An 18,284-nucleotide genomic window follows, 5' to 3' on the forward strand; every position below is an offset into this window, starting at 1 on the left:
ATTCTTTATAAATAAGGTGGAGGGGGAGGGTTTACCCCCCCTGATCCCAATATAAATAAAAAATTAAATTCAACTGTCAATATGTATTCTGAAAAAGATGTTGGCCCGTTTTTTGTGTTTATAGAGTCAACAAATATAAATAATATTAGAGTTGGTTCTTTTATTAATATAAAAATTGCAAGAGATATTTTTAATTTAAAATTAAATAATATTAATAAAATTAAAAGCAAAGGTTCAAACAGAATTTCTGTAGAGTTTAATAATTATCAATATGCAAATACATTCCTAAATAACAAAAATTTATTAGATCAAGGTTATAAAATTTATATACCTTTTAATTATATATCTTGTAAAGGTATTGTACGTCAAAAAGATGTTGAAATAAATGAAAATAAACTTATTGAATGTTGTTCTACTAACAGCGATATTAAAATTTTGAATGCTAAAAGGCTAAACAGGAGAGTAGTCAAATGGGATACAACTACATACGAACCTACAGGTACAGTTTTGTTCACATTCAGTGGTGTTTTAATGCCTAAAACAATAAATTTTTACGATCTACCAAAATTGGTTACATTCCCCCAGTAACACAATGTTACAATTGTTTAAGATTTGGACACACCAAAACAAATTGTAAGGCAAAAGAAAAATGTATGAATTGTGGTGAACTTAAACATACCGATGATTGTACTATGAAATGTTTCTTTTGCAAAGGTCCACATGTTTCAACAGCGCGTACGTGTCTGGAATATTTACGTCAAAAAAATATTAAAGAACTCATGTCTTACGAAAATTTAACTTTTTTTGAAGCTAGTGAATACATTCCCAAAAATTACATAGAAAAAGACAAATTTATTTTCAACTCAAAAATTTTCCGTCTCTTCCGAGTAATAGTACTAAAGTAAAACCCCTTAATAATAAAACTATTCAACACAATACCGTTTCACCATCAGAAAGAAGAACACTCAATTTCAAATCTTTGAAAAGTACATTTCAGCAGGTAGTATCAAATACAAATAATAAAAGAAGAGTAATCCAACAAAGTTATGACAGAAATGCACATGATGAATGTCTTTATGTTCCAAATGGTAGACCAGAGAATTACTCTTCTTTAACTGCCTTATCTCAATCTAAATCTCCAATACCCTCCCAATCGGAACCAAAATCTTCTAATTCATATAATGTAAATCCAAATTCAGCGTGGAATGCCAGTGCATCGCATAGTAATTATAATTTCGATACAATACCTTCACAAGATTTCCTAAAATCATGTATAAACTTTATTAACATTTCACCAGATAATTTAAATATGGTTCAAAAACTTGTTCTTTCCCATTCTAACCTTAAGTCCTATATGGACTTAGACAATTATTCAGATAGTGATTAATAGGTTAAAACTTAGAATGATCCTAAAAACAAAAATAAAAATCATTCAATGGAACATCAGAAGTATCAATTCAAATAGGGATACTCTGACTGATTTAGTCTCTAAAGAGGACCCAGATAAAGTAGTTATCTACTATAATATTCCTAATAAATATCTATTCAAGTTCAAATAACGAAATATCAGTGCCTTTTTTAAATTCCATGTTAGAAAACCTAGATATAAAAAAATTAATCATTATGGGCGATATGAATTCTCATCATCCAATTTGGGATAAATGTTTAATTAATAAAGGTGGTAAAAAAATAGTTGACTTTATATTTGATAACGAGTTGACCATCCTAAATGATGGTTCAGCAACCTTGTTTCAGCTTCCCAACAATAATATCAGTGCTGTTGATTTAACAATCGTGAGTAGTAATCTGGCTTTATGTACCAAATGGGGAATTATTAAAGACTGCGGTAATAGTAACCATTTTCATACATACATAAAAATCAACGACATTGAACTATCAGATACAACTTTTGTTAAAAATTATAAAATAAGAAATTCTTCAAAAGCTGATTGGGATCTTTTTTATGATGAAATATTAAACAACCTAGTAAATTTCTCAATAAATATAATAAATTACAAACAATTCATGTCAGTTATCAATAAAGCAGCAGATGTTTCGATTCCTTATAAAAATTGTAGGATACAGGGTAAACCATTCAATCCTTGGTGGGATGAAGAAAGTACATTATGGGTAAAGAAACGTAAGGAAGCTTTGCACATATTTGACTCATCACCATCACTAGAAAATTATTTGTATGTTAAACATATAATTGCACAAACCAAGCGTAACCTTAGATTAAAAAAGAAAAATAAATTTAAACAATTTTGTGAAACATTAAATAGAGGATCCAATATTACATACGTATGGAATAAAGTAAAAAAAATTTCAAACCATAATAATTGCAATTTTTTTATAATCCTTCAGATAACATTAAAAGAGAAATATTATATAATATGTCATCAATTTCTATTTATCCTGAATTCCGTTTACTTCTCGCTAACCAAGAATTTGAACTTGAAATTGACACTACATTGTTCAATAAAAGAAATTCTGCCCCGGGAATTGATGATATTTCTTACTCAATGATAAAACATTTCCCTCTAAAAGCCAAAAAATCCTCCTAAATATATACAATGAATGTCTTAAAGGAGAACCCTTACCTAGCGATTGGAAAAAATTTAATATTCTTAACATCTTAAAACCCTTAAAGGACCCACGTCTTCCAACTAGTTTTAGACCAATTGTTTTATCCTCTTGCATACTAAAAACGTTAGAAATCATTTTAAAAAATAGATTAGATTGGTTTTTAGAACATAATCTCGTTTTCAAAAATACTCAAGCAGGTTTCAGAAGAGGTAGAGGAACTGCCAACAATTTAGCCCTCCTTCATACCTTCATTTCAGAAGCCTTTGAATCTTCCCATTCAGTCCTTGAAGTCTTCATTGATATTAAATCAGCATATGATAATGTGAATATATATAAACTTTACAATAAATTACAAAATTTAAATGTCCCTTGTCCTATAAATAATATTATTTTTAAAATTTTGCAAAACAGGCTTTTATATACTAGATCCATTAACGGTGACTTTTTGGGCCCGTCTGTAGTAACTATAGCTTTACCCCAGGGTTCACCTTTAAGCACAATTTTATTTAATATATATATATTGGATCTATTTTCTATTCTTCCTGAAGATATAAATATTAATGGGTATGCTGACGATTTGGATTTATATGTTAAAGGATCAGTTGTCCAACAAATGGTTAATAAAGTCAATATGGCATTGTACAATGTACAAGAATGGTTGTTAGAACATGATCTATCTCTTTCTATAGACAAATGTAAAGCTGTATGGTTTTCGAAGGGAAAACGGCAAAATTTTACCCCAGAAATCAAACTTAGTAACACAATTATACCATTAAAAGATCAAGTTAAATTTTTAGGCATAATTTTTCAAAATTATCTTAAGTGGGACAAACATGTTGATAATATATTAGTTAAAACAAAGAAAAATATTAATATTTTACGTGCAATTTGAAGAGTGTGGTGGGGAGCAGACCCTAGGACTCTTTTAATAGTCTTTAATGCTTTAATAAGATCTCACTTAGACTATGGTTCATTCTTATACAGACCTATATCTCAGAAATGTATTAATAAACTTAACACAATATTTTTTGAAGGGCTAAGAATTTCTTTAGGTTGTATGAAATCTACCCCTCACTTGGCTTTGCTAGCAGAATCGGCGCAATATGATTTAAAACATAGAAGTTTAATATTAGCTACTTAATTTTTGAAGTAAGATCGTTAATATCAAAAACCATCCTTTGATTTTATCCCTTGTTATCTTACGGAATAAACTTATAATCAAACCTAATTTTTATAATGAAGATAACTGTCCTTACTTAGTTTTAACACTAGAATACTTTTTTCCATATTTTAACAAAATATAAAGGTAATAATTTTCCATGTTATGAGATGGATTTTGATACATTAGTCAGTCCAGTAAAAACACTAAATTGCGAAATAACAAAGAATGAATATATGATTAGAGAAAAATTTGCAATATTTACTGAAAAATATATCAATGATTTCAAGTTCATTCATGCGGATGCCTCAAAAAATTGTAACAAAGTAGGTTTTGGCATTTATATTCCTAGTATCAATTACAAATTTGCATCCAGACTACCTGATGAACTGTGCATATGCAAAGCAGAAAACATGGCTATATACCAAGCAGTTAATTTATCCATTAATAGACAGATCAATAAAGTTATTATATTTTCTGATTCTCTTAGTGCAATTTCTAAAGTTATTAATAGCAATATTTCTGCTTCGGTAGATTTTGGCTATTGGTGCCTTAAAACAAAAAATCTTATTACATCTGCAAATAGAAACGGATTTGAAATACTTATCTCATGGATACCGGGTCATTGCGATATGCCGGGCAACCTACAAGCTGACACACTGGCCAAAATAGGGATAGATCTTAATGTTCCTTTGAATATGAAATTAGATTCTCAAGACGTGTTACCCATAATTAAGAATAAAATTAAAACCAAATTTAAAATCACTTGGAAAACTTTAATTAGCAAAAAATCGTATCAGTATTACAGAGTACAAAATATTTTTCCTAATAAGACATGGTTTCAAAACTTTTCATATAAAGATAGGAGACACATTACAACTATTATAAGAATGCGGACCGGTCATTGTTTAACAAGTCAACATCTTTTCAAACTGAATTTGGTGGATAACCCTTACTGTGAATGTGGCCTAATAGAGAACCTAAATCATATATTTTTTGAATGCTTGATAAGGATCATTCCGAGTTTTGACCTATACACAAAATTCATTTATATGAATTATAATTCACCAATTACTATATATTCTATATTAAATAAACTTACTGAAGAATGAGTCAGCATTTTGATAAAATTCCTTTCAATTAATAAATTAAATTTGTAATCGACAATGCTCAATACTTTTTGTAGTGTTTACTAACATAACCTATTAATTAACTATTGATGAATTTTTTGACGTGACAACGTCTTAAATTGGGTTGTGGCTCGGAGTCACTCATGAAAAAGTGTAACGCCCGCTCACGTCTGTTACGATGAGTCACCGAACGAGAGAGAGGCCCGCCGGACCGGCGAATGCCTTGCGTCTCTCTCCCACTCAAACATGATCGGTCCGCTGCGCGCGCAGCACTAGAGAATTAGGCGCGTTGAATCGGTGCGTGCTTGTGTCTCTGTCTTTCTCGAGCGTTCTTGGCGTTGGAAAACCGAGAAAGCGTCATAATACAAGTTCACACGTGCGGTTAAAGTATCGTCAGCTGTGTCTGTAGTGAAAATGTGGAGTGCTTAGATTCGACATTTACAACAACTACAACAATAAAGGTAAATAATTGTACACTAATATTTCATTATCGTAAACTATGATTGATTGATTAATTGTTAGAACAAAATCACTCAAATAGAAATTAGTTAAGTTTAAGTTTACATGTACAATGTTTTAGTAAACAAAATATATATTTCTATAGTTAAAATTTTTGCAATTCTTATTTTCATTCAATTCCTTGTTCCTATTGTGCAATTTATTTTATTATTCATATCAATAAATATTCTACCGAGAAAAAGACGTTGTCACGTAAAATCTTCGCCCGTAAAACCGACTTTACAGGCAACCGATTTTTTTCCTACAAAATTATTTGGCACAGGCACAAGTAAGTGGCCTCGAGTTGGTTTAGAGCCAGACTTTATCGGGGTCACCAGCAAATTGAGCTGGCGTATCACCATGACGTGAAAGCCATAGAAACAAAAGAAGAAGAGGAAAATTATATTAAAATTTCAGAGAAACATTTATTAGATAAGAATATTTTTATAATAATTCTTTTTGAAATATGTTAGCAGCAATTTTATTAACCAAACTAATTTTATTTGGTGAGTTAACAAAAAAAATTTTTTTCTTTCTAGTTCAACTTTGTAAGATATTTTGTATTTTTTGCAGCTCTTTTGTAAACACAATTGAAAGCTCGAGATAAAAATAGTTAACTAATAGCCCTTTTATTGACTCCAACACATCCAAATATATATATATATATATATATATATATATATATATATATATATATATATATATATATATATATATATATATATATATACAGATTGAACGAATTTAAAACGGAACATATGAAGTCAATGTATTTCGGCTCAACTCCGCTCTAGGTGGTTGGCCAACAAAAGGTTGTCAAATAATTATATTATAAAAATCCAATACTTCAGCGGGCTGCTGGATTCTGAATTCATTCAAGAACAATTCAAAACTCCACCCAAATAGGTTGCCTAGAATCACTGTGAAAACTAGACTACACAAGCAGTTATTATGCTGTCAAACCACTTATCGCTTCCTTATAGTCCAAGAGATAGAGCCGAAATTTTGAACTGATCAGTAATATGACATTTCTCTATTCGAATATATTCATTGTAACTGGGTTAAGACTTTGCCTTACAGGCGGACGCCCCTCGTGGTACAGGGGGTGGCTATACAGGGATGAAGTTGTAATTTTTTTCAGAAAAATTAACGATCGATAATATGGCTGAAAATTTGCCCAGAGTAAGATCTTGGTATAACCAGACGAAATCCCAAAGGGCGGACGCGAGAGTGGATACATAAGGGGTGGCGCACAGGGGTGAAATTGCAATTTTTTGGGAAAAAATAACGATTAGTAATGTGTCCGCCATTTTCATGGCTCATTATTTAGCCCCTAAAAACTCTAAATCCAAAAGGGCGGACAGCTGGGTCGGTACAGAGAGCCATAAAACGGGGTCAAAAGTACCACTTGCCTGCGCATTTTAGGTCTCGGTAACAATTTTCAAACTGATTTTATTACGATATTTTTATACCGATTGATTTGAAAATTTGTATGCTCACTTCTGTTACTATTCTGAGAAGCGTCAAGTAGAGTTTTCCTCAAAATTTTCCAAAAAAATTTCCGTAAATGAAAATTTTCGTAATTTTTTGAGGTAAAATCTAATTTATAGAATCCTTTCGATTTTCTGTAAATTATACCATGATTTTTTTCCAAAAATTTTCAAACGATTTTTCCGATAAGAAAAAAAAATTAGAAAAACTTTTCTAAAACATTTGATAAAACTCTACGTCATCGTCTGAATCTTTTATAGAATATTTTGTAGTTTTAAAATGATATTATGATAATGTTTTTTTTTTTTCAAACTAAAGTCATATTTACTTTACAAATTACATTTTTTTCTTAAATATAAATATTTTACGAATTAAATTTTAATTGAATTAATGTTTGATATTTGATATTTTATTAAATTAAAGTAATTTTATAATGTTAACTATTAAATATTTTTGGTATAACAAATAGTAATTTGACTTATTTTTTATTACAATAAAAAGGTTTTTAAATTTATATTGCATAAATAATGGTTGTTCAGATATAAGAAAAATTTGATTTATTATTACATTAATAATCAAATACAAAATATATTATTTCTATTTATCAATAGGTAAAATTCAATTTGTAGAATTCCTTTAACATTTTACAAATAATTATTAATAAAAACCAATTTAATAGTGGAATTATCAATTTTTCAAGTTTTGAAATTTACTTTGTACTTAGATATTTTCAATATTTTTTTTAACTTTCAAATTGATTGAATTTTTTTTCATTAGTTAATTATAATTTTACAAATTCTGTTTGGACATTAATTTTGAATCATTATTATTTTAAAATATTAAAATAATAATGATGCGCGTTCCATTTAGATCAGTAATTCTAGACGCATGCGCTAAATGTAATAAGTATCAAGATGCTTTTATCCAACTTAGTGAAACTGACATCGATTGTAATGAAGTTTTTGAAACCTTAGAAACTTTCATATGTCACTTATATGGAACAGGACTGACGAGAACAATTCCAAAAAGAAAAGTAAACGATGTCAGATTTTCACTATTTAACCGGCAGTATAAGTTGCATGATATGAACGAGCCTTTAAAAAAAAAACTAAAAAATTTCGATGCTTCAAGCTTACCACCATGTCAAGATGAATTACATTAACATCTACTGCGAGCCCATTATATTTCAAATATTTGGACAAATGCTCATAAAAAAGTACCAACAGAATTGATTGTTGAAGAACATGGTTGGCAGTTTGAAGATGAAACATATAAATTCAAATGGTTTAGTGGACCTCAGATGCCAGAATCAGTTCGAGAAGTAGTGATTGAAAATGAAGCAGATAATGAATGTGATATTATTGAAAGTGAAAGTGACGAAGATGTGATGACATCAGTGAGAGTGAGAAAAATGACGAAATTTTTAAAGTTTTTCTAAATTTTTTTTTATCGGAAAAATCGTTTGAAAATTTTTGGAAAAAATTTATGGTATAACTGACAGAAAATCGAAAGGATTCTACAAATTAGATTTTACCTCAAAAAATTACGAAAGTTTTCATTTACGGAAATTTTTTTGGAAAATTTTGAGGAAAACTCTACTTGACGCTTTTCAGAATAGTAACAGAAGTGAGCATACAAATTTTCAAATCAATCGGTATAAAAATATAATAAAATCAGTTTGAAAATTGTTACCGAGACCTAAAGTGCGCAGGCAAGTGGTACATTTGACCGCGTTTTATGGCTCTCTGTACCAAACCAGCTGTCCGCTCTTTTGGATTTAGAGTTTTTAGGGGCTAAATAATGAGCCATGAAAATGGCGGACTTATCGTTAATTTTTCCCCAAAAAATTGCAATATAATCCCTGTCCGCCACCCCTTATGTATCCACTCTCGCGTCCGCTCTTTGGGATTTCGTCTAGTTATACCAAGATCTTACTCTGGGCAAATTTTCAGCCATATTATCGATCGTTAATTTTTCGGAAAAAAATTACAACTTCATCCCTATATAGCCACCCCCTGTACCACGAGGGGTGTCCGCCTGTAAGACAAAGTCTTAACCCAGTTACAATGAATATATTCCAATAGAGAAATGTTATATTACTGATCAGTTCAAAATTTCGGCTCTATCTCTCCGACTATTAGGCAAGCTCCTCTTTCCTTTAAAGGAGACAGATAGTTAAACGATATTTTATACAATGTATATCACCGGGTATGGATTTATTTTTGTCCAAGTTTTATATTGGTCCACTATTTCAAATGCAGTTCAAACAGACATATATTAAATTGTATGTTCCGTTTTAAATTCGTTCAATCTGTATATATATATATATATATATATATATATATATATATATATATATATATATATATATATATATATATATATAAATGTCCGATGAAATCAATATTTCAGAGATTATAGAAAGTAAAATTACTCCGAACTGCCTGGAATTAACCAAAGGTAATCTTAGTCATAAATAATCTTTTGTATAAATATAACAAGTGGAAAGTGCGGGTACAATGAATAGAAGTTAACGATGGTTTTTTCCCATACGCCATAAAGTGTTCCGTAATTCGGGTTTGCGCCATGAACAGGACAATAAAAATAGTTAATAAGTAAATGATTTTTCGGAATCTGTAAATACCCAGTATAAATTAAGTGTCCTTGTAGAAATGTAACTGATAGAGGGCGCCACATATGCCACATATGTGGCATAAATTTGCACTTAACTTTTTAGCTGTTTGAGTTACCTAAAACTTAACAGTTTTCGTGATAATCGCATTTTACAAATCAGCTGCATAATTCTGATTTAAGGCAATTACTCCAAGCAACGAAGGAAAAATAGACAAAAACATTAATAAATCAAATTTTTTTTATAAAATACCTTTAACTAAAGTCAATAGTTAACGAAATAATAAATAAAATAAATATATCAGCAGGATAATTAATAATAGGATTTTACAAAAACAGAATAATAGGGATTTTACATCAAACATTTTACGTTTTATGTTAAATTAAAATCATAACCAAAACATTTTGTTTACAAACCAAATTAAGAAATAGTTAAACTAAATAACATAACTTTTTGTTAACGTAAGTGTTCGATATGTCTACCATTTTCTTTAATTCATTTGTCAATATATTACATAAAAGATCGTCACATGTTAAATAGCATCATTGGTTCTAAAGAAACTGCTGCAGTATTTATTTCTTCCCATAGTTGGTTGCGAATTTTTATGGGATTCTTATAGACACGTTGTTTTAATACGCCCCATACACCAAAATCAAGCGGATTAAATTCTGGGCTACGTGGTGGCTATAATGTATAATGAATGAATATATTCTTTTGGATACATATCCAAACCTTATGGTATATTATGGAACTACATCTTATTTGTGGCAGAGGTTAAACTGTGATGTATTTGATTCATTGGTTACTTATATAAACACGGAATAACCTATAGATGTCATTACTTATTTATATGATTACGTTAGAGCTTACGAGTAACTATAATTACATCCCGAACAAATGGCCTATCATGATTAACTAACGAACTAATATTATGCTGAACTAAATTACCTGTCTGTTTATTATATTTATAACAATATCGGTTATTAGGCCAACGATGATGTTTTTGTAAAAATGCTGTCTTTAAAGTTAGATTGGTAGCAGAAGTATTATGAAACAAGACACATCTGTGGTATTCAATACTTGGGCTTTAGTTTCTAAATGTCCTAATAAAAATGATTAATTAATTTACGTAATGAATGATAAGTATTCTTTTGGGATTTTGTATAAATTAAATAATTATATATTATAATTATAAATAATTATATCAATATCTCACCACATTGCAAAGGAATATGACTGCTACGATAAATCCAACGTTCAGAACATTTATATTTAAGTATGTTCTCACTGCCTTCTCTCTAGAATGTGGTGGTGTACCATCTTACATAAACCACATATTTTGGGTTTTCAGCATTTTACAATAGGGAAAAAGTAATACAACTCCAGTAGGTATAGAAACTTAAGAAGCGATATAAAAGGGAAAATATAAACATGATGACGGCAAACGTCTAAATACGGACACGGCACCTAAAGAAGAAGATGAAGAATATTTTCATAAGACATTTAGCAGCCATAATAAAAATTTTGTAATGTTACATAATCATCTTTGAGTTGTTGTAATAAGAATAAACTGTGAATTATGCTTATCTACAGGTATTCAGTGCTTCACCTCACAAATATTACAACTAAGAATTATTATGCAGCTGACTTATAAAATGCGAATATCTCTAAAACGGATAAATTTTGAGGTTATCAACAAGTATACCTTTTCCTTGTAAAAATAATGTGTCTTTAATATTTTTTGACACAAATACAGCTAACTTTAAAAGCAAAAAAGTTAAGCGCAAATCAATGCCACACATGTAGCATATGTGGCGCCCTCTATCAGTTACATTAAAGTTTGTATAAACTTATAATTTATCCTGCTTTAAAGCATCCAATTATACATTTTTGTCGAAAAATATTTACAAACGTAAAAGTTATAGCGAAAAATAGAATTTTAAATTTCCACTTTAACACCCTGTATCTTTCTTAATATCAACATTTTATTAAAGCAAGTTGGCTTAAATCGTAATATTTTAAAGTGTAGAATTTACGGTTTTGGTTTGTACAATTAATTAAGGACCACGTTGTATATATATATATATATATATATATATATATATATATATATATATATATATATATATATATATATATATATTGATTTAGAGTATCAGCAATCGGTCAGGAAATAAAACTCTATTTGTTCAGTCTCAATATTTCGTCACGATTTTGTGACTTCTTCAGGAGAAAACTGTAAATTTATTAGAATAATTAATGATTATATGTAAACAAAATGAATATTTTAATACTTACAACTATAAGAATGAAAATTTAAATTTTTCTGGCATATCTAAATAAATGACATATTTTTGTTTGATTTTATTAAGGAGTTATGGTAACCGCAATATGTTATAGAGTGAATTCCCGTTGTACAATTTTCAGCGAGTAGGTTAAAATAAACAATTACTATGACAGTATTATTCATTTTATAAAGTGGAAAGATGGAATTAATAAAATTGAGAAAGAATCAGGAACACGATAAATTGATCTATAAAATGTAATTGATGGTATGTAGTCAGTTACTGCAATACTGATATTTAGGAATGTAATAAAATTATAGGTACAGTTACTAGAGAATTACTATAATAAGTATGTGTTTAAAGGTTAAGATCTATCATATTATATATTGATAATATGTCATAAATAATAAATAACCTTTAAACACATACTTATTATAGTAATTCTCTAGTAACTGTACCTATAATTTTATTACATTCCTAAATATCAGTATTGCAGTAACTGACTACATACCATCAATTACATTTTATAGATCAATTCATCGTGTTCCTGATTCTTTCTCAATTTTATTAATTCCATCTTTCCACTTTATAAAATGAATAATACTGTCATAGTAATTGTTTATTTTAACCTACTCGCTGAAAATTGTACAACGGGAATTCACTCTATAACATATTGCGGTTACCATAACTCCTTAATAAAATCAAACAAAAATATGTCATTTATTTAGATATGCCAGAAAAATTTAAATTTTCATTCTTATAGTTGTAAGTATTAAAATATTCATTTTGTTTACATATAATCATTAATTATTCTAATAAATTTACAGTTTTCTCCTGAAGAAGTCACAAAATCGTGACGAAATATTGAGACTGAACAAATAGAGTTTTATTTCCTGACCGATTGCTGATACTCTAAATCAATATTTAAAACAGTACGGTCGAAAAAATCATTTGAAAAATATATATATAAATAATATATATATATATATATATAAATAATATATATATATATATATATATATATATATATATATAAATAATATATATATGTAAGGTTTTTTTATATATATGTAAGGTTTTTTATCAGCAAACTTTAAAATAAACTCAACTGCGTTTCTCTGTAAAAAAGTAAACTTTATTATTTTTTGTACAATAATAATTATTAACAAATACATTACCTGTAAAAAAGTAACAACATTTAAAGCTTATATTCTAATTTTACAAATTACAGGCAAAAGTAATAATGGCCAGACAATTGACAATTGTAGATTAATGAATTATCACTGTCAAAACACCTCACAAGTATGTCTAACATAAAAACAAAAAGAAGAACTTAATGTTTTGACAGTGGCGTAACAAAATGAGAATATAAATAGAAATATTATTAAAGGAAAACAAAACAATAGTTTTTCTTTACATCTCCCCCCCTTGGAGAAGATATTTTAAAACAAATATTGAACGTTCACTAAATATTTGTTTTCAATACTGGAGTAAGCTTAGTGATATGAAAGAAGTTTGATTCTGTTTTCCTATGCCCAGTATCAATTTCATAAATTGAATTGGAAATCTTCTTTAATATTTTGTATGGTCCAATCCTTAATTCATCTAACTTCTTTCTATTTAGGCGGTTACCGTTCTCCACATATACTAAATCCCCAATGTTTAAATCAATTTCCTTCCTATGTAAATCGAACTGCTTTTTATTATAATTATGTGATTTTTTTGTATTTTCTAAGGCAATTGTTCTATCTAGTTCGAGATCAGCATGTGCGACTTTAGATGATAATTCATGTGGCAGGATGCTTATATTTTCTCCTTCTATTAAATATTTTGGTGCAAATTTTGTGATGGTATGTTCAGTTTCATTATATTTCTTTACACATTTTTGAGCAATTGTTGTCCATGCTGTTTTCCTGCCACCTTCATTTATTTTGCATCTAATTTTATTAACCAATGTTTGATTTAATCTTTCATTGATACCGTTTGAAAATGGTGCATCAACAGCAGTAAATATCATTTTGATATTATTGATCTGTAGGAAATCTTTGAATTCTTTTGAGTTGACTCCAGGATATTGATCAGTCATAACAGTTTTAATTTTGTGATCTTGTGTTACCATTTTAATTATCTTTATGAAGTCATCAGAGTTTTGTGTTTTTGATGTCAAACAATAGGCATATCTTGAGAAATGGTCTACTAATAGATGAAGATATTTTTTTGTTGAATGAGATCCTCCAAAACCACCAATGGTGTCAATGGAGACAATTTCAAATGGATATGTAGCTGGTCCTAATTGTGACAGTAAACCATAGTTAGGTTTCCGTCTTGATTTATTTTTAATGCAGATATCACAGTTATCACATATTTTCTTAATGTTTGTAGTCATATTTTTGGCTGTATAAAATGGTGATATTTTATTTAACATCTGGTTTGTTCCTAAGTGACAGTAAGTATTGTGTACATTTTTTATCAATGTTTTACTTAAAGCTTCAGATAAAATAATTTTGTCTTTTCTGTTTGACTTTTTATAATATATATCATTTTTAAAACTGTATTTAGTTTTATTATTTTGCAAATCAATATTTGAGAGTTGGTCAATTTTTATATCTTCCAGATTGATCAGGTTTACTATTTTTAATACTTCATCTGTATTTTCTTGAGATTCTAAAACTGGATTTCTGCTTAAACAGTCTGCTTCCTGGTTATATTTTCCTGGATTATACTTTACTTTAAAATTATATTGAGATAAGTAAAATGTCAAGTCTCCCAATTCTTCATCTGTTCTAGCTTTTATGTTTAAATTTTCTAAAGGTTTGTGATCTGAATATACTATAAACTCTTTTCCAATGAGCAGATGTTGCCAATATTTTATAGCTTCTTTTATCGCTAGACCTTCTAAATATATTGCCTTCTTTTTCTTTTGATGTTCCATTAATTTTTTTGAAAAATATGCCACTGGCTTGCTACATCCGTGTTCATCAATTTGTTTTAATACAGCTCCTACTCCTTTTATGCTGGCATCTGTATATATATTAATTGGTAAATCAGGGTTGAAAATCCTTAATATTGGTTCTGAACAAAGTAATGACTTTATTTTATCGAAAGATTCTTGACACTCCTTAGACCAAATAAAATCAACATCTTTCCTTAATAAGTTGTGCAGAGGGTCTAAAATTATTGCAATATCTTGAACAAACTTATGATAATAATTGATTTTTCCCAAGAATTGACGTACATTCTTTCTAGTTTTTGGAACAGGGAAATTTTTCACAGCAATCAAGTAGTCTTTTAAAGGTTTTATGGAACTATTTTCTATTATGTGTCCTAAGTATTTTACTGATTGTTCTGCAAAGGTACATTTAGAAAATTTTAGTCTGAAACCTTCATTTAATATTGCATCAAATAACTTGGACAAGTGTAATATATGTTCATCAAAGGTTTTTGAAAAAATTAGGATATCATCTATATAATGGACTGTAAAGTCTGAGAGTTTATATTTTCTTATAAGGCTGCTTAAAATCCGTTGAAAAATTGCTGGAGCCGTCTTCAAACCAAATGGGAGACAAGTCCACTGGAAATGGCCTTCTTGTGTTACAAATGCTGTTTTTTCTTTATCTTGTACTCTCATTGGAATTGACCAAAATGCTGAATTTATGTCTAAAGTAGAAAAATATTTACAATTGTTAGTTTTTACCATTAAGTCCTCGATCAATGGAAAAGGTTGTGATTGAGGAACAACGATTTTATTTAGTTCCCTGAAATCTATGCACAGTCTTGTCTTTTTGTTCTCTCCTTTTTTGTATGCTAGTGTCACTGGAGCCGCAAATGGACTATATGACTCTTCAATTAAATTATTCTTTAAAAGTTCTGCTATCTGATTTTCTATCTCCTTTCTATCTTCAATGGTACATCTATATGGACGTTTGGAGCAGTATTTATCTACAATTAAGTCAATATGAGCTTCATACTCTCTTATAGTACCTACATCATATTTGTCTTTAGCAAATGCTGATTTATATTTATTAATCAGTTGTTCAATTTCTGATTGCTGATTTAAATCTAAATGGTTAATTGCTATTTCAAAATTGTCAGTATTTATACTCTCATTAAAATTTATTTCATATTTGTATATATCACTAATATTTTCTTTAGATGCATTTAAATATATGTTACCTGGAAACTCAGGAATACTCATATTATCAATAATTGACAAATTTTCAAATTCTTTAGAGTTGTTGTATTGTGTGATTCTTAGATCTTCATTTTGAATTAATCTGAAATTCTTAATACAATCTAACCCAACTAAAAAATCATAATTGAAATTTTCATTATCTACAATAAATACATCCATTTCTTTTTCAATATCATAGATTTTTATCTTAAGTGTTACTATACCATTTGTTTTTTTAACACCATTAATTGTCCTCAAGTTTACTATTTGAAGGTCACCTCTATTATGTGCTTTTATCTGTAATAATTTTGCATTAATCAATGACACATTTGCTCCTGAATCATATACTCCATAAATCTCTAAAGTGTCATTCAATAGTAACTTGATTCTAATTAGTGGTGGTATTAACAGTTTTTTGGATTTGTTTCATTTAATTCTATTTCTAATTTATGGTTGTTGACAGTTCTTACCTGCTGATTTTTCGAAATATCACTTTTGCTTCTGAACCAGCAACTTGATTCCAGGTGGTAGCGTAAACCTTTTCCTTCTTTTTCACAAAGTTTGCAGGCTTGTTTTTTCTCAAAGTAACATTTTTCGTTTGTTTTTGAAGTCTTAATTTTAATTAAGTGTTCTAAACCTCTAATTTCATTGAAGAGATCTTCCGTTTCTTTCAAAGTGTCTCGATCAATTCTATCAGCTATATAATTTGGAAGTCCAATAGCTATTAAATCAATCATACTTTTTTTATCTAATGATTTGTTTATTTGTAGTATGAGTCTTTCCTTTTTAAGAGCATATTCTAATAAGGAACCATTTTTGTATTTGAACTGAAAAGCATACCTCACTGGAGTCCACCCTTTGTCTGCATATGTGTCACAAAATTTGTTTTTCCATTCATCCCAATTAGAATTTATTGAATATTTTATAAGCATTGACCTATACCAATCCACACATGATCCTTCTAAAAATAATCTTAGAAGTTCAATTTTTTCTATATTTTGATCTATTTGTAATCTTGTGCACTCATTTTCAAATGTTTCCATCCATTGTAAAACGTTCACATTTTTACCTGTAAATTTTTCTATCACAAATTGTTCGGATACTTTGTTTTTATTAAAGGATTCGATAAATTGTTTTTCATTTGATTTTGTAACTCTCTCCAAGATCTGTTCTAATGCATCTAGTGGGATACCAGTTGTGGATGTTAGAGATTCTTTCCTTTGAATATCTTGTTGTTCTAAAAGAAAATCATTGAATTGTATATTCCCATCTTTATCCATATAAACTTTTAAAATATTTTCATCTGCAATCCAAACTTTTCTTGTAGTACCCCGTTTTGTTAGAGCCCTTTTTACTTTCTGAAAAGCTGCTGTCGTCTGGATTTTTTCATGATAGGAAATATTTTGCATATCATGGGGCATTGCAAAAATTTCATTTTCTTCATTCTCAATTGTGGTTATGCTAATAATATTTGTTTTAGTATCTGTTTGCAATGATTTAACAGTAAATTCAAATCTCAGTTTTGCCATTTTGATAATTAAAAATTATTATACCTTTTTCTGTTAGCAAAAATGTTGTTTTGTAAGGTTTTTTATCAGCAAACTTTAAAATAAACTCAACTGCGTTTCTCTGTAAAAAAGTAAACTTTATTATTTTTTGTACAATAATAATTATTAACAAATACATTACCTGTAAAAAAGAAACAACATTTAAAGCTTATATTCTAATTTTACAAATTACAGGCAAAAGTAATAATGGCCAGACAATTGACAATTGTAGATTAATGAATTGTCACTGTCAAAACACCTCACAAGTATGTCTAACATAAAAACAAAAAGAAGAACTTAATGTTTTGACAGTGGCGTAACAAAATGAGAATATAAATAGAGATATTATTAAAGGAAAACAAAACAATAGTTTTTCTTTACATATATATATATATATATATATATATATATATATATATATATATATATATATATATATATATATATATATATATATATATATATATATATATATATATATATATAGCAAAAAATACGACCGTTGATTAAAACCGGTATTAGGTATTATTGACTGACACGTTGCTTCTTCAGGATATGCTAAAATATGGTATCAGTAAATACAATGAAATTAGAATTAAATAGCATTGTATAAAACTAGTATAAAAACTTACAACATGAGGTTAATTTCAGGTTACAACAGATTTCCCCAATATTTAAGAGTTTACTATTTAACTTATCTGCAAAGATTAAATTTCTTTTCTTTTCTATATATATATATAATATTTATATATATATATAATATTTATATATATATATATATATAT

The 18,284-nt window shown here is 28.4% G+C and overlaps 1 protein-coding gene across 1 annotated transcript; it reads right to left on the bottom strand.

Annotated features, from left to right (window-relative positions):
- Window positions 1-16,356: 16,356 nt before the first annotated feature.
- On the bottom strand, window positions 16,357-17,828 carry LOC140441383 (uncharacterized). Its single transcript, XM_072532092.1, has 2 exons — window positions 17,642-17,828; window positions 16,357-17,581 (listed from the first exon to the last, which is right to left on the bottom strand). The coding sequence occupies exon 2, from the start codon at window positions 17,479-17,481 to the stop codon at window positions 16,357-16,359; it is 1,125 nt and encodes a 374-aa protein (XP_072388193.1). The 5' UTR covers window positions 17,482-17,581; window positions 17,642-17,828.
- Window positions 17,829-18,284: the final 456 nt, after the last annotated feature.

The sequence above is a fragment of the Diabrotica undecimpunctata genome, chromosome 5, assembly GCF_040954645.1.
Source record: "Diabrotica undecimpunctata isolate CICGRU chromosome 5, icDiaUnde3, whole genome shotgun sequence".
NCBI classification, from domain to species: domain Eukaryota; kingdom Metazoa; phylum Arthropoda; class Insecta; order Coleoptera; family Chrysomelidae; genus Diabrotica; species Diabrotica undecimpunctata.